General features: G+C 39.6%; 1 protein-coding gene across 1 annotated transcript in view; it reads right to left on the minus strand.

Annotated features, from left to right (window-relative positions):
* Nucleotides 1-646: 646 nt before the first annotated feature.
* Nucleotides 647-15221, minus strand: part of GRXCR1 (glutaredoxin and cysteine rich domain containing 1) — a 70038-nt gene continuing 55463 nt past the window's right edge. The window contains exons 3-4 of the mRNA XM_065405824.1: nucleotides 5361-5426; nucleotides 647-826 (exon numbers count right to left, since the gene is read on the minus strand). Coding sequence (XP_065261896.1) covers nucleotides 647-826; nucleotides 5361-5426 — 246 coding nt within the window. The remainder of the gene's footprint in view (nucleotides 827-5360; nucleotides 5427-15221) is intronic.

Here is a 15221-nt window from a genome sequence, read left to right on the forward strand (position 1 = left end):
ATTACAAGCAGAAGCTACAACACCAAATATTTATATAACTTTTTTAAATGAAACTAATTTGGCATTTATAGTAGCAGGCTAAGGGGAGTTAATGGTTCAAGGGATTGTTATGGGATATTTTACATATATGTTAAATTTTAGCCCAAGTGAGTTATGACCAAACATTGACAGTTCAGTGAAATGCTATGCGGAAAGAATTGTGGTCTGGGGCTAGTCCACATCACAAAATCACTATCATCATTGGCAGTCTGTGCAGAAACTATCAAACAGATATGAAGTCTAAACTTCCTTCTGATGGTTTCTCCAGGTCAGGACTGAGGTCCTTGGGCGGGGCAATGTGAGGAAACGTGTGCTCCTGCTGCTAAATCTCCTATGTGAATAAAGATTTCAGATCCAACGGCTGTCAATCTAGTAACTTTTGTGAGCACTATGTTCCCTTAAGTAACCTATACTCTCCCTTTATTTAAGACTCAGTGCAAATGAAAGGCAGTGGCCTGAGCTAATGGCTTCAGCAACTGAATCAGAAAAAGTTTATTACAAATAAATTTTATTGACTGCATCAGAAACATGGTCGTTTTTAAAAAGTATATAACAAACTGCTGTGGGAACATCATAAAAGAAGGTTCTACATGGGAAGATGCCATTCTTAACTTGCACAGCTCTTGCAGCGCTGTAACCCGTTCTCGTTGCAAGAGGTACACTTGAGGGCTTTGAAAGAGTCTGTAAAACAGTTCCGAAATACTGACATCTTGCTCCCATGGCACGCTGAGCATGGAAGGAAGCCAAAACCACCACAGGAAGGGCATTCGTGGGGATGCTGCACTCTCTGCACAAGGAAAAAGAAAGCAAGAGAGGAAAAACGTTACTCTATTAATGACTGTAAGCTCTAGCATAATGAGGATTCCAAGTCAGAATTCACTTTGCAATATCTATTCTAGGAAACAGCAAAATCTGAACACTGAAATCTGGTTTTGGTTTTTGTCGTCCTACTGCCATAGAATCTTGCTTTATCTGTCCTTCCAGGTGGTAAGAGCAGCATTCAGTGATCAGCCAAGTTCATTACAAGTTGGTATATCTAACATAATGCTTAATGGTTTGTGTTTTCATTTGCCAAAAGAATTAGCCAGGTTCTAAATATTTTATTGTCTAGTTATGATCTATTAGGTAACTTAACTGGCCAGTTCTAAATTCTGGGGTAAGAAACAGGGGTTTTTGTGTTTATATTATGTATGGTGCATATTATTATAGTATGACTTGTATAATTTCTCATGTTTATGTTTGAATTGTGTGATTCAGCATTTGACAGTTGCTCATATCTTAAAATGATTCATAGCATCTAAGCAAGGCAGAGCTCTTTGGAAAACAGGTATATTCAAATCTAAGTATTGAGGAGATTATCGTAGGCTTTAATTGTAAAAGATATATACCAGCCATGGGTCTGATTCTTCTCACATTTGTACAAATCAGGAATAAATGCCCTTGAAATCAATCGTTACACTGGGGAAACTGGTCTGAGCAGGGAGAGAATAAGACTCAAATCTCTCAGTTGTTCCAGAATTGTTTTAATAATTCTGTCTTTATTTTCTTTTTCTTTATGATGCATTAAAGAGATTTAAGAAGCAGACTTAAATCTCTTTTGATGAAAATATCACTAGTTAATTTAATGATCATCCTGGAGTTTTACATGAGAGTAATGAAATATAGCAAGTACTTACAGTAGCACAGGTGTATGGGGATTTTAGAGCTGCTGTTTTGAGTGAAGGCTTTTAGGGCTCATTTACAAAAGAAAGCCAGTTATACATACAATCCCTGTTATTATTTCCCAGAGGTATCATACATAAATAATTAGCAAATTATGCTAAAATGTACAATGAATATACCACTTTTTTGTAATTTCATCAAACAACGCAACAGAAGTGATGAAAGACTGTCCAGAAAAATAGTTGTCTACTAGTAATGCAGATCAATGTGCATAGCCACATAAAAAGTGAAAGGATGAGGAAAGGCAGATCCCTAGCTGGTATAAATTAGTACAGTTCCCTTGAAGTCAATGTCAGTTCATTTCAGTTGAGGATCTGGCCCAAGAATCAGTAGCGTAGCTAGGGAGGCAGCGGCGGAGGGGCCACTCCCCACTGAGCACATTCCCCAAAAATGGCGCCTTTTTAATTTTTACACTCACCCCAGCAGTCTGGGTCTTCGGCGGCAATTCAGCGGCGGGTCCTTCCGCCGCTCCAGGTCTTCGGCTGCAAGTCCTTCAGTCTTCAGCGGCAAGACTTGGGTTTTTCTTTTTTTTTCTTCTTCGCTGCTTCGGCAAGAATCTCTTAAATTCTTGTATCCTAATGCATCTGATATGCTGCATGAAGCAGCATGTGATGTGCCCCTGAAGCTGGGTGAGGGCAAGGGGATGGCCCAGAACAATGACAGTGCAAGCTTCCCCCATGTTGCACTGATAACATGGCAAGGTTATAGAGCGGCATGATTAGTGTTATCTTGGGGCTCAACCTTCTAACACTTGGAAAAGACTTGTGTAAAGCTTCTGTGCTTAAAATGTTTGCCATATGTTTGATAGAAGTGTTACATAAGTATACATAGAAAACTAGATAAAGAAATCAGTGGTATGTAAAATACCTACCTGATCCTGGGATATATAATCTCTACACAAAGCTGCAGAAAAAAATCCCAGCCAAAATGCTGTGGGAAAACATAACTTCCTGACCCCAATTTGGCTATTAGATCATCCCTGTGTATGTGTGGAAGAATTATCATGCTGAAGAAGCTGATCCAATATATACCAATGTTAGCCAAAGGCAAAGCCAGCTTTTGAATTTCTTGTCGGAGTATAGAAAGTCAAACTTAGACGTCAAATGAATTCCCTCTCGTTTTTCCCTGCATCCCAGAAAAATGGCTTTTACCACTGTCTCATTCAGCAGGCAATTCCTATTTTTGACTAACCTCTGTGGGGAAGTGTTTATAGCAAAATTCATTTTTCATATCCAGCAATGCCCACATTTTCTGTTGCTGCTTATGATACTAACCTTTTTACTTATATGGATATTTTTGCAACTAACTCCAAAATTATAAGAGAACCACATTCTTATAATTAAATTCCTTACATTTCTATTGCTGGCATCACGTGAAAAAGCAATGGTGTGCCACCTAGCAACACTTAGTGAAGGGATGTAACTAGGGCTGTTGATTAATCACAATTAAATCATGTGATTAACTAAAAAAAATTAATCACAATAAAAAAATTAATCATGATTAATCTCAGTATTAATCGCACTGTTAAATAATAGAATACCAATTGATATTTATTAAATATTTTGGATGTTCTTTTACATTTTCAAATATATTGATTTCAATTATAATACAGAATACAAAATGTAGAGTGCTCACTTTATATTATTTTTATTACAAATATTTGCACTGTAAGAATGATAAACAAAAGAAATAGTATTTTTCAATTCACCTCATAAAAGTATTGTAGTGCAATATCTTTATCATGAAAGTTGAACTTACAAATGTAGAATTATGTACAATAAATAACTGCATTCAAAAATAAAATAATGTAAAACTTTAGAACCTACTAGTCCACTCAGTCCTACTTCTTGTGCAGCCAATCGCTAAGAAAAACAAGTTACATTTATAGGAGATAATGCTGCCCTCTTCTTATTTACAATGTCACCAGAAAGTGAGAACAGGCATTTGCATGGCACTTTTGTAGCCGGCATTGCAAGGTATTTACGTGCCAGATATGCTAGACATTTGTATATCCCTTCATGCTTCGGCCACCATTCCAAAGGACATGCTTCCATACTGATGACGCTCGTTAAAAAAATAATGTGTTAATTAAATTTGTGACTGAACTCCTTGGGGAAGAATTGTATGTCCCCTGCTCTGTTTTATATATTTCATGTTACATTGTTTTATTTTCGAATGCAGTTATTTTTTGTACCTAATTCTACATTTGTAAGTTCAACTTTCATGACAAAGATATTACACTACAGTCCTTGTATTAAGTGAATTGAAAAATACTATTTCTTTTGTTTTTACAGTGCAAATATTTATAATAAAAATAAATATAAAGTGAACACTGAAAACTTTATATACTCTGTGTTGTAACTGAAATCAATATATTTGAAAATGTGGAAAACACCCCAAAATATTTATACAAATGGTATTCCTTTATTGTTTAACAGCATGATTAATCACGATTTTTTTAATCACTTGACAGCCCTAAATGTAACCCTTTGAAAAAGTTGGATTTTGGGAGGGGAAGTCTAGTTTTGCCTTAAAAGAACTGAACTGGACTTGTTGAAAGACTGGACTGCATACAGTGAATTCCTGTGTTCTGGATCTTTGGTGAAAATGAGTCACAACTGAACCTTATAGCTAATTTCAGGCAAAGCCATCTCTGTAAATCAGTGGATGTACTCTGTGTACCGTTATGATCATAGTCTGCTCTAGCCTGCTATTTATACTTTAGTGGCACTTAATGGCCCCTGCAAAGATCAGGACACCCATTGTGCTAGGTGCTGTACATACACATAGTAAGAGACTGAGGTAACGTTCTAAGCAGATAGGACAAGCAAAAAGCGGGAGAAAAGAAGTGTATCTGTTTTACTGATGGGGAAAGGAGACACCAAGCTTGACTTGCAAGAAATCATACATGAACTCTGTGATAGAGCTGGGAATTGAACCCTCATCTTGTTAGTCCCAGACCAGGGCTTTAAACACCCATCCTTCTGGAGAAGGATGCTAGAGGCCCTGTCAACAAACACAGCTTAAGTACATGTAAAGCTGTTTCACTGGCCAGTCCTTTTGAGCCCAGAGATGGCCAGTGGATGGAGGAGTGAGGGGTATTCTGCTACCCTCACTGCTACTACTGCTAAATTCCCTCAGGAACACCCATTTGTTGAGTGGAGATGGTTTGGTCTCTTTCAGTTGTACTATGCTGGATATTGCTTTTTGTTGTATTCACCATTGTGTTTCTCTTCTATCAGGATCAAACAATTTGCTGTCTGATTAAATATCAGACTCCTTATGCTGGATTTGTTCCAGCTCAAATTGTGGAGATTGCATAAATAGTTCTTACAGAGGATAAATGTTTTGGGTCTTCTCCCTATCAAATTCAGGAACAGTGGATGTGGACTGTTGAGTTTGGCATAGTGGCAACCCCAACCTTCTGATGGGGCTGGAATCTTTGCTGGTTTTTAAAACTAAGTAGTTCATTTTAAAAAACAGGATTTGTTATCATCAGTTTAAAACAGAAAGAAAGGAAATACCTAGCAAATAATTTAATTTTAACAGCACAACTTCTATTTGTAGTTTCTCCACAGAGTTTGTAAAAATACAATTACCTCAATTTTGGTTAAGAGATCCTGCAGCTCCCCTGATTCATTCATTGACAGAATTTTCTCAGCTCCCTATTAGCAAAAAGAAAAAACACAGCAGCTTTAGCACTGGGGGAACTGGAATTACGTGAGGGTTTACTCTTGGAAACTTAACTAGGTTGAAGAAATGATTGAACATTGTTCATGTGAAGTATTTTTGTTATGAGATGAACCTTAGGATGGCTAAAAGGTGAAAATAACCTAACCCAAGTTCCTGAAAAGCTGTCCAAGATTGGTTATTGAACTCTATATTGCATTTTTCTTGTGAATTCACCACAACTTAATTATAGAGACTGTTTTTGCCTTATTTTACATTATGCACTTCCTGGCAGAAAATGTCTTATATGTCAAAAATACAATTATATAAATATACAATGCATCAGAGAATGTAGCTAAATGATATAGGGGAAACGGTATTTCAACTATTCCGGCAGGTGAGTATTGAATTCAGACATAACATTCCTAATAAGAGTGAGTAAGGGCAATGAAAATTCTGTAACAACATTGAAGTCAAAACTCTGTAGTGAATAATAATAATGTAGGCCTAGTACATTAGGCCTTTGGGGATTTCTGTGATCTGAACCAGAGCAGTAATGAAATAGTTTCTCATTTTTCTTTCTGAAAGTAAATGTTCAGAGATTACTACAAACAAAATGAACGTGCCAAAGAAGATGTAAAACTTTTTTTTTCTGTTTTTTCTTTTTGCAAATAATTAAGGGTCCAATTTGAATGTTTTGCATTTAACTTATGTAACTATGAGTGTCTTGAATCATAATACCTGGCTCTTACATAGCACTTAATCTGTAGTGCTTAAGGTGCTTTACGAAGTAGCTAAACCTAACTATACCCATTTCACAGATGGGGAAACTGAAGCACAAGGCAGTCAAGCGACTTTCCGAGGGTCACCCAGAAGACAACTGGTGGCAGAGCCAGGAATAAAATCCAGCACTTCTGAGTCCCAGTCCAATTCTCTAGCTACTAGGCAACTCTGTCTCTCCTGTAGCTCAGTAGTTACTGTCACTGCACCAAATACAGTACTCTGGATTAGAGGCTTCTGTATGTGCATATTTGAACACACACTTAGTTCAACTGACAATATGTTGGAGTGTCACATACTGGTATCCTGTTCTCCATGGCCAAATGCTGCTTCTCCCCTATCTGCACCCCTCCCCTCCCCGTTACCCTTGGGGGCTTGGAAGGCCCTGAATGCAGACAAATTTATGTTGTTCTACTGAGCAGGGAGGCAGGCCATGTAGAGGCCAAACAAAGGGACTCAGTGCACACACCATGGGGCTCTACTCCATGATACTGTTTCTATGGCAGCTGGGATGGGAGTGTGGTGAAAGATCAGCCCAGAGGAGGAGTCAGTGACTGGCTGGTGGTTATGCCACTAGGTGGAAACACAGAACTGAAACCCTTGTGCATGGGAGTATACAGGTCCCCAATTACTTCTACAACTTATTAGTTGACTGGGGCAGCAGAGTGGAGGCACAGGTGTTCTACAGATCCTCAGATGGTATAAATTGTCATAGTTCCATTAAAGTCAATGGAGCTATGACAATTCTTACACCAGTGGAGGATCTGCTTGTATCTAGCATTGGGGAAGCTTCCTCATGCCTGCCCACCCAACTTAGATCCCCAGCACAAAGTTGTTTTGCTTTAACTTTTGCCGAGGAATGGCATTATTTTTCTCTCTGAGGCAGTCACAACAGATGCTGTGGGTAATTTCTCTGCTATAGCTATTGGCTGCTATTCAGAGACACAGTTTATAATTATAGTATTTCATCTCTTCAAATGACAACATATGAATATTTTAGCCAACACTTATTTAACAACTGATTGCTATTCCATTATTTCACATTTACAGGAATTGAAAAGGAGAGGCAATATATATCTGGCTGTGATTAGTTACAGAAGCAAAGCTGACTGTGCACTCAGCTCTGCCACCTTTGTTCATGTTCAGTAGTGCCTTCCTCCATGAGTTGTCCTATTGAAATCTACTACAGATTATGGGCTGATGGGACAGCTGCTTCAAAGACTGTTCCATGGCCTTCTGTGACACCTGCACAGGGGCTTCTGAAGCTCTACCAGCCTCTAGCTTGAACACACCACACCTTCAGTTCAGTGGGATGACTAGCGGGAGGGTGCTACTTAGGTCTTGTCTTCACTACCCGCCTGGATTGGCGGGTAGAAATCGATCTCTCGGGGATCAAATTATCGCGTCTCATCGGGACGCGACAATCGATCCCCAAATCGACATGCGTACTCCACCAGCCCAGGTAGGAGTAAGCACCGTCGACGGGGGAGCCGCGGCGGTCGATTTGCCGCCGTCTTCACAGCAGGGTAAGTCGGATCGGATATGTCGAATTCAGCTACGCTATTCGCGTAGCTGAATTTGCGTATCTTAAATCGATCCCCCCCCCCCCCCAGTGTATACCTAGCCTTAGTGTGGGTAAGACTGGCAGAATCTGGCACATGAACATCCCGGTCACACAACATGACTGTTGCTACAAAGCCATCATTTGCCAACAAATACAATACTGTTTGCTGAGGCCTGTCTATGTGAGGTGGGAGGAGCTAAGCTCGAGCTACACCAGTGCAAACCTCTGGTATAGATGCACTGCACTGGTATAAGACACAGGTTGCACTGCTGTGATTTATCATGCAATGTAGCAACATTTAGGGATTTACAATTCCACTGATATAGATACATCAGTGCAAATTTCCCTAAATCTAGACAAGCCCTGAGATTATTACAGTTTATTTCTATTTAGAATAGAAATATCTATTGTAACTATGTAGTAACAGTTGGTAAAAAAACCATTTCTGTGGTTCCTGCTTTATGCTATTTTGATATTGGATTGTAGTGTAAAGCTACTGTCACAACAGTATAATTCAAAATTTGACATGCTTTCCATTATGAACTCAGATTTTAAAGGGTTTATATTTCAGTTTGCATTCAGCTAAAACTTTATCATCCCAGCTGCAAACCAGAAATTCACATTACTGCACCTTTTTTTAATGGTACAGTAGTTAGCAACAATTTTAAAGTCTTTAATATAACTCAAAATAAATTAATCACCATTAAAAAAAGTATCACTATTAATCACAGTTTTAATCGCACTGTTAAACAGTAGAATAACAAGTGAAAATTATTAAATATTTAGGATGTTTTTCTACATTTTCAAATACATTCATTTCAATTACAACACAGAATACAGTGTACAGTGCTCACTTTATATCATTTTGATTACAAATATTTGCACTGTAAAAAATGACAAATAAAAGAAATAGTATTTTTCAATTCACCTCATAAAAGTACCGTAGTGCAATCTCTTTATCGTGAAAGTGCAATTTACAAATGTAGAATTTTTTTGTTACATAACGGCATTCAAAAACAAAACAATGTCCACAAGTCCACACAGTCCTACTTCTTGTTCAGTCAATCGCTAAGAGAAACAAGTTTGTTTACATTTACGGGAGATAATGCTGTCCGCTTCTTATTTACAATGTCACCTGAAAGTGAGAAAAGGCGTTTGCATGGCACTTTTGTAGCCGACATTGCAAGGTATTTACGTGCCAGATATGCTAGACATTTGTATGCCCCTTCATGCTTTGGCCACCATTCCAGAGGACATGCTTCTATTCTGATGATGCTCGTTAAAAAAAATGCATTAATTAAATTTGTGACTGAACTCCTTGAGGGAGAATTGTATGTCTCCTGCTCTGTGTTTTACCCGCATTCTGCCATATATTTCATGTTATAGCAGTTTCAGATAATGACCCAGCATGTTGTTCGTTTTAAGAACAGTTTCACTGCAGATTTGACAAAACACACATAAGGTACCAATGTGAGATTTCTAAAGATAGCTACAACACTCGACTGAAGATTTAAGAATCTGAAGTGACATCCACAATCTGAGAGGGATGCTTTCAGAAGTCTTAAAAGAACAACACTCCGATGCGGAAGCTACAGAACCCGAACCACCAAAAAAGAAAATCAACCTTCAGCAAGTGGCATCTGACTCCGATGATGAAAATGAACATGTGTTGGGCTGCACTGCTTTGGATGGTTATCAAGCAGAACCCATCATCAGCATGGACACATATCCTCTAGAATGGTGGTTGAAGCACGAAGGGACATATGAATCATTAGCGCATCTAGCATGTAAATATCTTGCAACGCCGGCTACAACAGTGCCATGCAAACACCTGTTCTCACTTTCAGGTGACATTGTAAACAAGAAGTGGGCAGCATTATCTCCTGCAAATGTAAACAAACTTGTTTGTCTGAGCGATTGGATGAACAAGAAGTAGGACTGAGTGGACTAGTAGGCTCTAAAGTTTTACATTTTTTTATTTTTGAATGCAGTTATTTATTATACATAATTCTACATTTGTAAGTTCAACTTTCACAATAAAGAGATTGCACTACAGTACTTGTATTAAGTAAACTGAAAAATACTATTTCTTTTGTTTTTACAGTACAAATATTTATAATAAAAATAAATATAAAGTGAGTCCTGTACACTTTGTAGTCTGTGTTGTAACACTGCTCTACAGCCAAAATGCTTCTGAAATAAATGTAGTCAAACTTTACTAATTCTGGGTCACTGAGAACGAAAATGATGCTTAAAATTGTTGATTGGCTCTAGTTTTCAAGATATGCTATTGGGTCAGTATATACGACCCTTGACTTGGGAATGGCGGAGGATAAGTGAGTTATAAAGGGAAGGGATCTCAATTTAAACCAGAAATGACTAAAATACATCTTTGACTGGATCTATGAATAAATCTATGACTGGGTTTGGACAGTACTTGCTTTTTAGGTAAAACAATGAATGATGCAATCTGATGCTGGTATTGTGTCATACATGATATGAATTGCATCATGTTATTCCTAGAAGTCATGGATGATGCAATCATAACGAAGCTTACATCACTCTGCTGAACAAATTGCCCTATATCAGCTCTAGAAATCATACAGTGTCGTGCTCTCTTATTTGTCAGTGTTTGATTTTGCAAAGGGACACATTTCTGTTTAGCCAAAGTGAGCAGAGATGCCTCGTACTTGTGTGAACAGTGCAGATAACTTCTGCTATGTTTGTGGTGAAGTGACTTTTGCATCACAAAAGCACAGTATAACCACTATGGTTAAGAAAGCCTATCACCTTTATTTTGGCTGCAAAATTGGAGATCAGGACAAGAGGTGGGCCCCACACATACGCTGCAACACTTGTGCAACAAATCTTCGCCAGTGGTTGAACAGGAAAAGGAAATCTATGCCTTTTGCAGTGCCAATGATTTGGAGAGAGCCAACAGATCATACCAGCAATTGTTACTTCTGCATGGTGCCTCCAGTTGGGAAAGGTGTGTCAAAGAAGAAAAAGTGGACTGTGCATTATCCAAACATTCCATCAGCTATACGCCCAGTACCCCACAGAGAAGGACTGCTGGTTCCTGATGCACCAGAATCATTCTCACTTGAGTCAGATGAGGAAGAGGAAGAGGATGAAACTTCTGGTCCTGAACCATCAATTTCACAGGACCCACATTTTCTCCCATCCTCCTCCTCTGAACCACACCTCATAACACAAGGTGAACTGAATGACCTTGTCAGGGATTTGGAACTACCCAAGAGTAAGGCAGAGCTGTTGGGCTCCAGACTACAGCAGTGGAATCTCCTGGCAGGTGATGTTAGGGTTTCCATGTTCCGTGACCGTCAAAAGGATCTTGTCCCATTCTTCTTCACGGAAGGTGATCTTGTAGCCTGCAACAACATCGATGGTGTGATGGCAGCCCTCAACATCGTTCACGATCCAGATGAGTGGAGACTGTTCATTGATTCATCGAAGACGAGTCTTAAAGCTGTTTTACTGCATAATGGCAGTGTTTTGCCATCAATTCCAGTTGGTCATGCAGTCCATATGAAGGAAACCTATGACAACATGAAACAACTTTTGAGGTGCATAAACTATGACCAATATCAGTGGCAACTTTGTGGCGATTTGAAGGTTGTTGCTCTCTTGCTTGGTCTGCAGACTGGATACACAAAGTACTGCTGTTTTCTCTGCGAATGGGATAGTCGTGCAAGAGATTCCCACTACATCAAGAAAGATTGGCCACTCCGACAGTCATTGGAGCCTGGGAGGAAAAGTGTTCAGCATCCATCACTTGTTGAATCAAGGAAGATTTTGTTACCACCCTTACACATCAAGCTGGGTCTGATGAAGAACTTTGTCAAGGCCATTGACAAAACACAAGCAGCTTTCAAGTACCTCCGTGGAAAATTTCCAAGGTTAAGTGAAGCTAAGATAAAGGAAGGTGTCTTTGTTGGTCCTCAGATTCGTGAACTTCTTCGAGATGATGCATTTGACCATGCACTGCGTGGCAAGGAAAAGACGGCATGGAAAGCCTTCCAGTTAGTGGCAATAAATTTTCTCGGAAACAACAAGGCAGACAACTACAGGTTGTTGGTGGAAAACCTCCTCAAGGCATACAAAAGCCTTGGTTGCAACATGTCACTAAAGATACATTTTTTGCACTCTCATCTAGATTTTTTTCCACCGACCTGCGGAGCAGTGAGCGACGAGCACGGCAAGCGATTTCACCAGGACATTGCAACAACGGAGAAACGCTATCAGGGCAAATGGAGCCCATCAATGCTTGCAGACTGTTGCTGGACAGTGACAAGAGATGCTCCATTTAATGAATACAAGAGACAAGCCAAGAAGCGCCGAGTAGACACTGAATAGGACTAAACTATGTACAGAATAGTTTTTTGCCTTTTGTTTCATAATCAATTTGATTTATATAACCCTTTTGCTGATTTTTAAAGTGTTACATAAACAGGACAGGTGAAATATTATCATGTAAAGCAACCATAAACACATGAAAAGACCTAGGTTTACAATTTATGATTAAAACTCTACTATCTACACAATATACATAGACATAAAATGTAAAAACTTAAATATCTTAGAAACAGTAGCCAATCAGTTGTTTTAATTGTCATATTTGAATTCAGCACATCAAAATACATAATAAATAGCACATTTTATCTCTGAAGCAAACGACTTCTCAAAAATTGTAGACCAGTGTAATTGAAATCAATATATTTTAAAATGTGGAAAACACCCCAAAATATTTATATAAATGGTATTCTATTATTGTTTAACAGCACGATTAATCACGATTAATTTTTTTAATCGCTTGACTGCCCTAGTCTGAACTAGAAATGAAATGTAAGAATATTTTACAGGGAGCTAATCTATATTGTGGACCTGTGATGCTAAGAATAATAATTAAGGCTCCATTGTTTAGGTCAGAAAGAAGCTACTGTGTTAGCATGATAGCTGCTTTTCATAACATCTGTATCGATGACACAGGCTATGGGCTAGATAATGCCCTGCACTTATGCAGCTGCACTGGGGTGGTAAGAAGTAAGTATTCTGCCCCTTCTGAGGCCAACATAAGGGCCATCCATAATTATAGCCCTAGTACTCAGACACAGTCCCTGATGGACACAGACATAGACTGTCCCTGATGCACACGCATACAGGGGAGTAGAGAGTGAGTTATTATGACAAGCTGAAAGACGACACAACCATAAGCCTCCCTCCTCCTCCTACCCCCCACATGTACCAGCTGAATACGTGACACCCTTTAAATAAGTGTAGTTATTTATTAATTACTCCCACACCCAGTCCTCTGGGGGTAGTACATCCCTAACACCCCCTTAGCATGGGCTCCATGCTAAAAGCATGATCTAGCCCAGCAGTTCTCAAACTGTGGGTCGGGACCCTAAAGTGGGTCGGAACCCCATTTTAATGGGGTTGCCAAGGCTGGTTTAGACTTACTGGGGCCCAGGGCCAAAGCCCAAGCCCCACTGCCCAGGGCAGCAGGGCTCAGATTATAGGCCCTGCCTGGGGCTGAAGCCCTCAGGCTTCAGCATTGACCCCCTGCCTGGGGCAGTGGGGGTCGGGCTTTCACTTTGGCCCCACCACCTGCAACAGTCGGGCTTGAGTGGGCTCAAGGTTCGGGCCCCCCTCCTGGAGTCATGTAGTAATTTTTGTTATCAGAAGGGGGTCGCAGTGAAATGAAGTTTGAGAACCCCTGATCTAGCCCTATGTAGGTAGCATGCTAAAATAGAGTTAATTGTACCTATTCCGTAGACACCATTTTTATGTTAATGGGAGCTCTTTCACTGAGTGTGCAATTGCTCTTTCCAGGGGTGTTGGGGGAATTTGTATAGTTGGGGTGCTGAGAGCCATTGAACCAAACTGTAAACCCTGTATATAATGGAAACCACTTCAAGCCAGGGGGTGCTACTGCACCCCCCACACCTCTAGTTCCAGCACCTGTGGCTCTGTCTTCACACTATTACAATACGGGGTCTCTGAGACTACCTCACTCTGAAGAACTGAAATAAACTAACTTCAAGTGCTGGGTTTACTAGTAGGTTTGACGGGTTGGATCACAGAAACCCCCTTGGGAACTGCCACCTGATGTGCCAAGACTACTTCTGCCCCTGCTTTCCCTGCCAGCCTGGGAATCCAGCACCCTGTCTTGTTAGGCCAGACACGCCAGTCTGCTCCAACACAGACCCAGGGTCTGAACCACGTGCCCCAAAGCTGCAGACTTAACCTGAAAGCAACTTAAAGAAATGTTCCTGTCTTTAACACTCAGATGCCCAACTCCCAATGGGGTCTAAACCCCAAATAAATCCGTTTTACCCTGTATAAAGCTTATACAGGGTAAACTCATAAATTGTTCGCCCTCTGTAACACTGATAGAGAGATATGCACAGCTGTTCCCCCCCCCCCCCCCCAAGTATTAATGCATACTCTGGGTTAATTAATAAGTAAAAAGTGATTTTATTAAATACAATCACTCACACCCCCTGTAGTTATTGTCCTTTGTTCCAGTTTCTTTCAGGTATCCATGGGGGTGGAGAGGCTATCTCTTTAGCCAGCTGAAGAAAAAATGGAGGGGTCTCCCACAGGCTTAAATAGACTTTCTCTTGTGGGGGGAAACCCTCTCCTCTCTCATTATGCAAAGTCCAGCTCCAAGATGGAGTTTTGGAGTCACATGGGCAAGTCACATGTCCATGCATGACTGAGTTTCTTATCAGCCAAGCCACGTTCCTGGGAAAGCTCAGATGTGGACTGGCGTCTTCGAATTCATTGTTGGCTTAAGTGGTTCTTGATTGGGCATTTAATTTGCACATTCCTTTCTCAATAGAAATCAAGCAAGTATACAGCCAATATTCCTAACTTCAAATACAAAAATGATACATGCATACAAATAGAAGGAATGTATTCAATAAATCATAACCTTTACATAGCTATGTTACATGGCATATGTAGCATAAAACATATTCCAGTTATATCATATATATATTCATAAGCATATTCCCATGAAGACTTATGGGGTACACAATCACTGTAGGATCTAGAATTATGATCCAAATAATCAAGGTTATTCATCTTAGACCCTTAAGTCCACTAAAGTAAAAAGCCTGCCCTTCTACCTGTTTTTTGGATGAGTAAATCCTTCTCTATCCCACAAGAACTCTCTCATAGTGTGAGGAATTTCTAGTCAGAGGAAAGCCTATCTTGCTGGATGAATAGATTCTATCATCCATTAGTAATCTAACATTAACCTAATATTAGTGTGGATTTAAATGTAAGCCACAGCACTTAATGCTTGTATTAACTGTTTTGCAGAGAAATGGCAAACAAAAGGCATACATAAAAAGGGCTCCTAAGGTGCATTGTCTTAAATAATTATTTTCTTTTAATTTTCCTTCAGTCAGACTGAGTTTTA

The sequence above is a fragment of the Emys orbicularis genome, chromosome 5 (genome assembly GCF_028017835.1).
Source record: "Emys orbicularis isolate rEmyOrb1 chromosome 5, rEmyOrb1.hap1, whole genome shotgun sequence".
Classification (NCBI taxonomy): domain Eukaryota; kingdom Metazoa; phylum Chordata; order Testudines; family Emydidae; genus Emys; species Emys orbicularis.